This window comes from Bos javanicus, chromosome 10 (genome assembly GCF_032452875.1).
Source record: "Bos javanicus breed banteng chromosome 10, ARS-OSU_banteng_1.0, whole genome shotgun sequence".
Classification (NCBI taxonomy): domain Eukaryota; kingdom Metazoa; phylum Chordata; class Mammalia; order Artiodactyla; family Bovidae; genus Bos; species Bos javanicus.
Genome location: NC_083877.1, coordinates 86,971,902 through 86,984,552, shown reverse-complemented (window position 1 = coordinate 86,984,552; position 12,651 = coordinate 86,971,902). Strand labels below are relative to the sequence as shown.

The 12,651-nt window shown below is 42.4% G+C and overlaps 1 protein-coding gene across 2 annotated transcripts in view; it reads right to left on the bottom strand.

Moving 5' to 3' along the window:
• Nucleotides 1–12,651, bottom strand: part of IFT43 (intraflagellar transport 43) — a 157,175-nt gene that overhangs the window by 109,386 nt on the left and 35,138 nt on the right. For both annotated transcript variants that reach the window (XM_061429535.1, XM_061429534.1), the window contains exon 3: nt 3,053–3,117. In XM_061429535.1, coding sequence (XP_061285519.1) covers nt 3,053–3,117 — 65 coding nt within the window. The remainder of the gene's footprint in view (nt 1–3,052; nt 3,118–12,651) is intronic.

Below are 12,651 nucleotides of genomic sequence, written 5' to 3'. Positions count from 1 at the left end.
ACAAGGGGTGATGGGAAAACTCGATAGCTACATGTGAAAGAATGAAATTACAACATTCTCTAATACCATATACAAAAATAAAGTCAAAATGGATTAAAGGCAGGAATGTAAGACCGGATACTATAAAACTCACTGAGGAAAACATAGGCGGAACACTCTGACACAAAATTGCAGCAATGCTTTTTTTTTGGATCTCCTAAAGCAAAGGAAATAAAAGCAAAAATAAACAAAATGGGACCTAATTAAACTTTAAAGTTCTTGCACAGAAAAGGAGACCATAAACAAAATGAAAAGACAACAAACTGAATGGGAGGAAATATTTGTAAATGACAGGACCAATAAGCAGTTAATATACAACACATATAAACAGCTCATAAGATTCAACATTAAAAAAAAAAAAACACCAAACAACTCAATTAAAAAATGGGTGGAAGAACTGAACAGACACTTTTTTCAAAGAGAAAATGCAGATGGCCAACAGGCACATCAAAAGATGCTAGATATCACTAACCATCAGGGAAATGCAAATCAAAACCACAATGAGATACCTGTCATACCTGTCAGAATGGCTATCATCAAAAAAAAAGGCACACAAACAATAAATGTTCGTAAGGATGTGGAGAAAAGGAAACCCTACACACTGCTGGTGGGAATATAAATCAGTGCAGGCGCTGTGGGAAACTGAAGGTTTCTTAAAAAAAACTAAAAATGGAACTACCATATGACCCAGCGACTACACTCCTGGGTATACACTCAAAAAGCAAAAACACCAATTTGAAAAGATACATGCACCCCAATGTTCAAAGCAGCATTATTTACAATTGCCAAAATATGGAAGCAACCTAAATGTCCATCAACAAAGTGACTGGATTAAGAAGAAATGGTGTACACACACACACACACACACACACACACACACAGAATGGAATACTACTCAGTCACAAAAAGAGCAAAATTTTGTCATTTGTAGTGACAGAGATGGACTCGTAGGGCATTATACTAAGTGAAAGAAGTCAGGCAGAGAAAGACAAATACTGTGTGATTTCACTTATCTGTGGATTCTAAAAAAATACAACAAACTAGTGAATATATCAAAAAAGCAGCAGACTCACAGGGAACAAACCAGTGGTTCCCAGTGGGGAATGGTGGTGAGGAAGGGCAACACAGCGAAGGGGAGTGGGAGGTCAAACTGCTGGGTGTAAGGTTCAAGGATGTATCACACAACACAGGGGCAGATAGCCAATATTCTATAATGATTACAATGGAACCTTTAAAAACTGCATAAAAAGCAGAGGACTGGCCTGTGGGCCACAGTTTGCTAAGTCTTAGTATATATAAACAAATAAGGATACATTAAAAATTTTATACATACACTTATTTATTTTGCAAAAAGAAGTATAGGAAGGGTAAACCAGAAACTAATAAAAAAGTTACCCATAGGAGATGAATAGAAATGAGGTGAAAAGAATAAAGATGGGAGTAGGATATCTCTGAGTATATTTTTCTATATCATTTGGAGACAATAAAAAGTATACAGTATCATTTGTTCTTGCCAAAAACCCTTAATTTGAATCTAATCATGAGGAATCAATCAGCAAAATCCAGAATGTGAGACATTCTACAATTGACCTGGATTCCTCAAAAAAGTCAATACATTGGGTGAAGTTATGGTAGTGGGGAAGGGGAGCTGGAAATATTTTAAAGTGTAAAAGATTCTAAAAAGAGATAGAACTACCAACACAATATATGAACTCGGATTGGCTCCTGGAACTATAAAGGACATTGTGGAGACAACTGGGGAAATTCAGACTATATTTTAAATATTATTAAATCATTATGAAAGTTCTTAGATGTGACAATTATACGGTGATTATTTGGAGAATGTCAGTCTTTAGAGATTCATGCTAGAGTATTCAGAGACCAAATATCATGATGATTGCATCTTGTTTTCAAATGCTTCAGGAGAGAAGAAAGCATATGTGTGGTGTGTGTCTATATTTAGAGGTGGGGAGAGGAACAGAGGAGGAAGAGGGGAACACTGGAAAAAAATATTTTTGATAATGCTATTTTCAAGGCAACAATTGCTGAAAGAAATTCAGAACAAAAGTAATACCTATTCTTTGAGAAAAGGAAATTCCTCTCCTGAGTTTATCTTTAGTTAAACTATATTGTTGGCCAAGTGCAGCAAATATATATACATATATATGTGTATTGGTTGACCATTCATCTAAGACTTAGTACAAGGGAACTGAAGGCCAAAATGATTTGTAATCCAGCAGTAACTAACAGGCAATTCCAATCTGTTTAGAAAAGTAACTTAAAGAAGAACACCGAATGTCAAAATATGGACGAACTTTTAAAACATTACGCCAAGTGGAAGAAGCCACTCATAAAAGACCACATAATACAGTAAGTCCCCAACATAAAACCTTCAAGTTGCAGACTTTCAAAGATGCAGACGTGTGTGCCAGTCCCTGTGTGCCAGCTGCTGAACTGCACTACTGTGCTTTTCAAGGTACTACATTATAAGATTAAAAATGTCTTATTTTTTGTTTGTTTTTTTATGTATGTATTGTTTGTGTAAGAAGTGTTATAAACCTGTTACAGTACAGTACTATGCAGCTGAGTGTGTTAGGCGCGTACCTAGGCTAACTCTGTTGGACTTCTGAACAAGCTCTCAGAATGGAACTCGCCTGCATGCAGTGGACTTATGGCACGTGATTCCATTTACACGAAATGCCCAAAAACGGCAAATCAGAGTCAGAAAACAGGTTGGTAGTTGTCTAGGGCAGGGGAGCTTGCGGGGAAAAGGGCAGTGATTGCTAATGGGTATGGGGTAAGAAGAGGTGGTGATAAATATGGTCTAAAAGTGATTGTGGTGATGACAGTACAACTCTGAATACACTAAGAACGACTCAACTGTACATTTCCAATGGGTGAATTGTCAGGTATAGGAATTACATCTCAACAGAGCTGTTATAAGAAAACAGAAGAACGACACAGAAGCACAGCATTTCCTGTTCCACCCCAACCCTGAGATGCTGGCACTCACTTGGAAACCTTCACGGAGGCCTCTGCCCAGCGTCCTTGCCGGCGGGGTGGCTTGGGAGGGGGAACCTGCAAGGGACAGAAGCCACAAAACAGTCACTCAGCATCACCGTTCCAGCAAACTGGGGCTGAGGTTAAGGTCACCTAAACCCTCCTTCAACCTACCAAAAGCTTCTGAATAAAAACACAATACTATGAAACCTGCGTGCTTTCAGACCTTTCATACCAGGAGGGCAGTCTGGCACTGTCAACTGAAAGCCCTAGAAATGCTCGCACTTTCTGAGCCAACAATTCTAACCCCAGGAATTTATCGCAAGGAAATAATCAGAGAGAAATGTAATGTCATTTTTAAAAATAGGGAATAACTGGAAACAATCAAGGGGGTTAGTCGCTCAGTCATTCTGACTCTTTGTGACCCCATGGACTGCAGCCCACCAGGTTCCTCTGCCCATGGGATTCTCCAGGCAAGAATATTGGAGTGGGTTGCTATTTCCTTCTCCAAGGGATCTTTCCGACCAGGGATTGAACCCAGGTCTCCTGCATTGTGGACAGATTCTTTACCGTCTGAGCCACCAGGGAAGCCCTCAGAAACAATCAAAATGGACATCGACAAGGAATTAAGTAAATCACGAAATACACGTGAAAATACTATACAATAATGAGAAACTGTTAAAAAGAATAATGATATGAGTTAATGATATAAATGTTATATAATGTTACATTATGATATAAATGTTAACTTTTTGAAACATATTGCAAAACAGTAGGTACATGCTTCTGACTTTGTGAAAGAAAATCATATACATAATACCATACATGATTGAGAGGAAATCCAGTGATAGAATTAAGGCAATTTTTCTTTTTTCTTATGTGTACATTTTCTAATTCTTTTTTTTTTACCAGTCAACTTATACCACTTTTACAAACAGAAAAGTATGAGACAGGCTTGCTTCAAAGATATAAAACTCAATCGGTGGGTTAAAAATCTACTTAAGTTATTTGGGCAAGAAGCATTCACTTGCAATAGATACATTCAGAAACCCAAGTCCAGGAATTCTTGTCTAACTATTTCAACTAAAAATACCAAGGTGGGAATTGACCAATCTACTGAAATACACTGGACAAAAGAGCAAAAGCCTTTCCTATTTTGAATGACCCAGGACTCATCTAGGACTGCTGAGTTACCAATTTTCTGTTTTCTAAGAACCTCACATAATCATAACTGCTGTTCTCAGTCTGAGGAGATTTTTAGATAAGTGGACTAAAATGGTGATTGACAAACTTTTTCTAAAAGGGCTAGGTGGGAAATATTTTTGATTTTATGGGTTGCAAAGGCTCTGTGTCCGACCCTTTGGAGACTCCATGGACTGTAGCCTGCTAGGCTCCCCTGTCCATGGGATTTTCCCAGCAAGAACACTGGAGTGGATTGCCATTTCCTTCTCCAGAAACAAGAAGTGGGCCAAATTTTGCGGGAAGTATGTAGTCTGCAGTCTCTGGTGCTAAAATCACTGCAATATCCTTTCAATTTGTTGCTTAAAACCTAACTTGCAGCTTGGAAAAAAATTTTCATTTATTTATTTTAATTGGAGGCTAATTAGTATACAATATTGTGGTGGTTTTTGCCATACTTCGACATGAATCAGCCACGGGTGTACATGTGTCCTCCCCCATCCTGAACCCCCTCCCACCTCCCTCCCCACCCCACCACTCTGGGTTGTCCCAGAGCACCAGCTTTGAGTGCCCTGCTTCGTGTATTTTGTGCCCTGCTTTGTGTACTGAACTTGCACTGGTCATCTATTTTATTATGGTAAAATACATGTTTCAGTGCTATTCTCTCATATTGTCCCACCCTCACCTTCTCCCACATGGTCCAAAAGTCTGTTCTTTACATCTGTGTCTCTTTTGCTGTCTTGCATATACGGTTGTCATTACCGTCTTTCTAAATTCCATATATATGCATTAATATACTGTATTGGTGTTTCTCTTTCTGACTTACTTCACTCTGTACCTCATTAGAATGGACTCAAATGCATTCTTTTTTATAGCTGACTAATATTCCATTGTGTATATGTACCACAGCTTTCTTATCCACTCGTCTGCTAATGGACATCTAGTTTGCTTTCATGCTCTAGCTATTGTAAACAGTGCTGCAATGAACATTGGGGTACACGTGTCTCTTTCAATTCTGCTTTCCTTGGTATGTATGCCCAGCAGTGGGATTGCTGGGTCGTATGGCAGTTCTGTTTCCAGTTTTTTAAGGAATCTCTACACTGTTCTCCATAGTGGATGTACTAGTGTGCATTCCCACCACCAGTGTAAGAGGGTTCCCTTTTCTCCACACCATCTCCAGCATTTACTGTTTGTAGACTTTTTGATGGCAGCCATTCTAACTGGCATGAGATGGTACCTCACTGTGGTTTTGATTTGCATTTCTCTGACAATGAGTGACATTAAGCATCTTTTCATGTGTTTGTTAACCATCTGTATGTCTTTGGAGAAATGTCTGTTCAGTTCTTTGGCCCATTTTTGATTGGATCATTTATTTTCCTGGTATTGAGCTGCATGAGCTGCTTGCATATTTTTGGAGATTAATTCTTTGTCAGTTTCATTTGCTATTATTATCTCCCATTCTGATGGCTGCCTTTTCACCTTCCTTAGAGTTTCTTTCATTGTGCAAAAGCTTTTAAGTTTAATTAGGTCCCATCTGTTTATTTTTGTTTTTATTTCCATTACTCTGGGAGGTGGGTCATAGAGGATCTTGCTATGATTTATGTCAGAGAGTGTTCTGCCTATATTTTCCTCTAAGAGTTTTATAGTTTCTGGTCTTACATTTAGATCTTTAATCCATTTTGAGTTTCTTTTTATGTATGGTATTAGAAAGTGTTCTAGTTTCATTCTTTTACAGGTGGTTGGCCAGTTTTCCCAGTAACACTTGTTAAAGAGATGGTCTTTTCTCCATTGTATATTTTTGCCTCCTTTGTCAAAGATAAGGTGTCCATAGGTGTGTGGATTTATCTCTGGGCTTTATATTTTGTTCCATTGATCTGTATTTCTGTCTTTGTGCTGTATACTGTCTTGATGACTGTAGCTTTGTAGTATAGTCCAAAGTCAGGCAGGTTGATTCCTCCAGTTCCATTCTTTTTTCTCAAGATTGCTTTGGATAGTCAAGATTTTATGTGTTTCCATATAAATTATGAAATTATTTGTTCTAGTTCTGTGAAAAATACCATTGGTAGCTTGATAGGGATTGCATTGAATCTATAGATTGCTTTGGGTGGTATACTCATTTTCATTATATTGATTCTTCCAATCCATGAATATGGTATATTTCTCCATCTAATTGTGTCATCTTTGATTTCTTTCATCAGTATTTTATAGTTTTTTATATATAGGCCTTTTGTTTCTTTAGGTAAATCGATTCCTAAGTATTTTATTCTTTTCATTGAAGGAGACTATAGCAAAAATCAACAAAACTAAAAGCTGGTTCTTTGAGAAAATAAATAAAATAGACAAACCATTAGCCAGACTCATCTAGAAAAAAAGAGAGAAGAATCAAATCAATAAAATTAGAAATGAAAATGGAGAAATCACAACAGACATCACAGAAATACAAAAGCTCATAAGAGACTACTATGAGCAACTATATGCCAATAAAATGGACAACTTGGAAGAAATGGACAAATTCTTAGAAAAGGATAACCTTTCAAAACTGAACCAGGAAGAAATAGAAAATCTTAACAGATCCATCACAAGCATGGAAATTGAAGCTGTAATCAAAAATCTTCCAACAAACAAAGGCCCAGGACCAGAGGGCTTCACAGCTGAATTCTACCAAAAAGTTAGACAAGAGCTAACACCTATCCAACTCAAACTCTTCCAGAAAACTGCAGAGGAAGGTAAACTCCCAAACTCATTCCACGAGGCCACCATCACCCTAATCCCAAAACCAGACAAAGATGCCACAAAAAAAGAAAACTACAGGCCAATATCACTGATGAACATAGATGCAGAAATCCTCAACAAAATTCTAGCAAACAGAATCCACAATATATTAAAAAGATCATACATCATGACCAAGTGGGCTTTATCCCAGGGATCCAAGGATTTTTCAATATGTGCAAATCAATCAATCTGATACAACATATTAACAAATTGAAAGATAAAATCCATATGATTATCTCAATAGATACAGAGAAAGCCTTTGACAAAATTCAACACCCATTTATGATAAAAACTCTCCAGAAAGCAGGCATAGAAGGAACATACCTCAACATAATAAAAGCTATATACAACAAACCCACAGCAAACATTATCCTCAATGGCAAAAATTGAAAGCATTTCCTCTAAAATCAGAAACAAGACAAGGGTGCCCACTCTCACCACTACTATTCAACATAGTTTTGGAAGTCCTAGCCACAGAAATCAGAGAAGAAAAAGAAATAAAAGGAATCCAGATTGGAAAAGAAGTAAAACTGTTTGCAGATGACATGATGCTCTAGACAGAAAACCCCAAGGACATCACCGGAAAATTACTAGAGCTAATCAATGAATATAGTTAAGTTGCAGGATACAAAATTCATACATAGAAATCCCTAGCATTCCTATACATTAACAATGAGAAAACAGAAAGAGAAATTAAGGAAACAATCCCATTCACCATTGCAACTAACTTGCAGCTTTTTAAGAAAACATTCCTTCAATGTGCTGAAATACATTTAACTTCTGATGTTTTTATTTTACACCAAGATGCACTCCCTTTCCTGGTTCTCCCATAGCCTGCCAAGGATGAGCGCCATCGGGAGACTGGGCCTTTCTGTCGGGAGAGGAAGAACCTGCTGGAAAGGCCTGATGGAGGAGAAGCCAAGACTTGGAAAGCCTACATCCAAAAGACATAACTCCCGAGAAACCTAGGCAGTACTTTAGAGAAAACAATCTTGGGTAATGGCGCTTTGTACTCTCAGAAATGACAAAAATGTGGGAGTAGAAAGTGAACTAGTGCTTAGGTTCTCAGCAGGGAACCCACAGAAGATGAAGGAAGAGATCCCACCGTCAATTCCCAGTCCACACATCCTTTTTTGGTGTCTCTGCCACCCACACTCACCTGTCCCAAGGAGAAGCCTTTCATCCCAAGACCCCTCCTTCCTAAGACACAGCTGAGTGAACTAGCAATGCACTAGTCAGACCCAGTCAGAAACAATCCAGTTCTTGGTCCCAGAAATCTGGAATTGAAGCTCAGAGGTTAGGCTGCTCGGACCGCACCAAGTGCTGGAACTGTAAGGACCAGCTAGAATCAGAATAAAGCCAAATGGACACAAGCCAAAGTTGTGTATAAGCAGAGATCGGGAACCTTGTCTTGGTCAGCTCTTACTGTGCTTGCAAAGGTTAAAGAGATTGGAACTGAACCGTATCAGGTGCCTCCAGGAGGTTTTAAACCAATCTGGCTCACAGCTTTCTTCCCTATGCTTTTGCAGATAACATCCCACTCTCCTTTACCCTAAGGGTAGGACCATCTTGCGACAAGGGGCATTACTGAATTTGGAGGTCACAAACTAGGAACCACAAGTTTGGTCTGGCCATACAGTGGCTTTTGTCTGTTTCTAAATTTAAATTACTATTTTAAAAACTGCAAGATTTCCCCACAAAACATCAGTTTCTGACTTCTCTTGGAAAACTGGAAGCTCTAGTGGCTCTGGGGCTGAGCAGCAGCCGCCTTCCGGTGACTAGACATGTGTGTTCCAGTTTGCCACAGTCCCCACCCACCCGGCCTGGCTCCTTTCTGCCCCATTAAGTGCCAGTGGACATCTATTACGATGGCGATCATGCTGCTACTTCTCTTCCAGTACAGCATTCCCTCCGGTTCCTATGACAACAGGAAGTGGGAAAATGAAAGCTGTGTCCAGTGTTTTGACAAAAACGGGAATGAGCATATACTTCTTGGTTGGAAGTGGGATCTCTTTACCGCATCAGCGTGCAGACCGCAGGTGTGCCTGTGCCTAACCCTAGGCCTGCTTCACTTCCCCAGGCGCCCTGCCTGCCCCTGGGGCTTCCGGGTGTTGGAAGGACAGGAGGAACCCATGTGAAATCCATGGTGCCCACAGGGTCAGGAGGCCCAGATCTACCTGGCGCTTTTCCACCGAGAGCCTGCAAGAAGAGAGGGATCCTGCTGCCTCGGCAAGGTTCCTCAACCTGTGTGTCACGGCCCCGCCTCCATTTTCTGCCATGGGGTGTGGGTGACAAGGGGGCAGGAAATGCAGACACCAAACTGGGGAAGGATTGTGAGAGACTAGGCAGCAGGGAAAAGGGGTATAAGTGATATCAAATGAGGTTAAGATGCACTCACTTGAGAAACCACTAACCTGTTGAGGGATTAAACGAGTGACTACGTGGTAAGTGCTCAGAGCAGGGCCTGGCACATAGTAAGTGCTGGATCTTTACTGTTAGCAGCAGCAGCAGCAGCATCACTAATGTCAATATAGGAAAGGTTAGACCACGTGTAATAAAATACACTACACCATCTGGGGGCAAGATTCCTCTGAGCCTGGCCTGAGCTGTCATTTTGATGATTAATCCATCATATGGTTCATAAAGTTCCCTAAGATTCCCAGGGTTTCCCTGGTGACTCAGCTGGTAAAGAATCTGCCTGTGATGCGGGAGACCAGGGTTCGATCTCTGGCTTAGGAAGATCCCCTAGAGAAGGGAAAGGCTACCCACTGCAGTACTGTGGCCTGGAGAATTCCATGGACTGTACAGTCCTTGGGGTCGCAAAGAGTCGGACACAACTGAGTGACTTTCACTTTCACAAGATTCCCAAACCCAAAATGATCTGCTTTATCCTCTTCAACTACAAACCTCAGAAAGTCACAGCCATTGGGAGGATGAGTGAGAATCCTTTCCGCCCAGAGGTCACACAAAGACACGGTTCCTCTCATCTTTCCATTCTGAAACCGTGGCAACTGCTAACCCAGCAGCTTCCAAACAGAAAGACCACCATCCAAGTCACTCCTCCACAGCCAGAAGACCTTAACACCTCGTCCCCAAATCAAAGGGACTTGTGCACTAATAACTGAAGACTTCAGGAGCTGACAAAATGCTGTAAAAACTGCACAGGCTGCTTTTCCTCGAGATCACTAAGAGTTACAAAGACCTTCTCTACACCAAATGGGCAGGGTTTAGCGGCCTTCCCTGCTCCCCACCAGGAGTCTTGGCTACACTTGGGAGACAGCACTGAAGTGGCTGGGAGATGGGGGTAGGTAGAACTCAGCTCTCTGCAAGGTAGGGCTTGGGTGTTTAGTGGGGGGTTGTCTTTTCTGATGGGGAATCCCTAAGCTCATGATTTAGTACCCTGAGTCCAAGGGTAAGAAAAAACATTGTTTTGTAAATCTTCCTAATGAGTCTTATTATGGCCACCCACAAATACCCTATCTGCATGAGACAAATGTAATTAACCTCTACTCAGAAGGCAATGGCACCCCACTCCAGTACTCTTGCCTGGAAAATCCCATGGATGAAGGAGCCTGGTAGGCTGTAGTACATGGGGTCGCTAAGAGTCGGACACGACTGAGGGACTTCCCTTTCACTTTTCACTTTCCTGCATTGGAGGAGGAAATGGCAACCCACTCCAGTCTTCTTGCCTGGAGAATCCCAGGGACGGGAGAGCCTGGTGGGCTTCCGACTGTGGGGTTGCACAGAGTTGGACACGACTGAAGCAACTTAGCAGCAGTCAGTTTAGTCACTCAGTCATGTCTGACTCTTTGTGACCCCATGGACTGCAGCACGTCAGGCTTCCCCATCCTTCACTATCTCCTGAAGCTTGCTCAAACTCATGTCCTTTGAGTCAGTGATGCCACCCAACCATCTCATCCTCTGTCGTCCCCTTCTCCTCCTGCCCTCAAACTTTCCCAGCATCAGGGTCTTTTCCAGTGAGTCAGCTCTTTGCATCAGGTGGTCAAAGTACTAGAGCTTCAGCTTCAGCATCAGTCCTTCCAGTGAATATTCAGGGTTGATTTCCCTGAGTTTAAGATTGACTGGTTTGATCTCCTTGCTGTCCAAGAGACTCTCAAGAGTCTTCTCCAGCACCACAGTTCAAAAGCATCAATTTTTGGGTGCTCAGCCTTCTTTATGGTCCATCCCTCACATCCGTACATGATCCAGTGATAAAGGCTCCTTCCCAGAATTCAACTTTGCTCCTCTGTGGAGAGCTGAGTGCTGCCCTACACACACCAGGTGAGTCAGAGAAAGCAGAAGTCATCCCTGTTCTCAAATGAGACCCCAGTCCAGTGAGGCCAGGAAGATGCAGAACTCAGGGTGTATCAGGTCTTTGAGAAATCTACATGGTGGACATCCGGCTTTATCTGAAACTACAAAGGCCACACTAGAGAGGGGACGCAGGCATCAGGGATGGAGGAACTGGGGCGTCCTTCCAGGGAGAGGCTTCATCCAGAGTCCAAAGGTGCAGCTGAGGAGGAAGCCCTCGGCCATGGGGCGGTTCCACTGAATTTTGCCGTTTTCTCATCACCTGTGGTGGTTTTTTGGAGAAGGCAATGGCACCCCACTCCAGTACTCTTGCCTGGAAAATCCCATGGACGGAGGAGCCTGGTAGGCTGCAGTCCATGGGGTCGCTAAGAGTTGGACATGACTGAGCGACTTCACTTTGACTTTTCACTTTCATGCACTGGAGAAGGAAATGGCAACCCACTCTAGTGTTCTTGCCTGGAGAATCCCAGGGATGGGGGAGCCTGGTGGGCTGCTGTCTATGGGGTCGCACAGAGTCGGACACGACTGAAGGGACTTAGCAGCAGCAGCAGCAGGGGTGGTTTTTACTGGGCCACACTCTCCTGGGGCATCATTCAGGCAGTGCTCTGAGCAGCACGCATAAGCTTGCAAGACAGACCTGAAGGCTACACAGAACCGTAGCAGATGGGCAGTGCTGGGGACGAGGAGACTGACAGAAGCTTTACGGGGTAAGTGGGGCTTACCCTGCACTGGGGAGATGAGCAGAAATGAAAAGGAAAAGCAATCCAGAAGCAACTCCAAAAGGTGCCATGCTACCAGGACAGCACATAACACAGGGGCTGTAGCAGATGCTGCTCCCCAATCATCGTCCTGGTGGGGAGCCAAGGTCCTCAGCAGCCGTTATATACAGTGCTGGCTGGAAGTGAAAGCTGATGCGACTTGATCATAATGGAGTAGTTTAAAATCAGGTGCAAACGATCTGTTTGAAAATGTAAGCAATGACTGGCTTTTCACAGTATGATTTAAAAGGTCTGGTGGGTTCTTCTGTGCAGACAGTCTAGCCCCTGAAAGCCTGGCTCCTCTCCGTAAAAGCTATGACGATGTCATGGAGACACCTGTTAGCACTGTTTCAGAAAGAGCCCTGAGCTGTCTCTCCAGGACAATCTGAAACACGGGACACACTCTAAACCGAGATGCTACCGTTGCTCCTTTTAGAATCAGCTGCCAGGACTGCTACATTCTCCCAGCCGCGGTGACAGAGAAGATGCTGGGGGCACTCTGGGAGCTGGAATGCTCTCCCCAGCGCACGGTCAGAGCCCAGTCCTCACAGGGAGCTCTGAGAAACCGTCACCCTTCATTACAGAGCCCTCC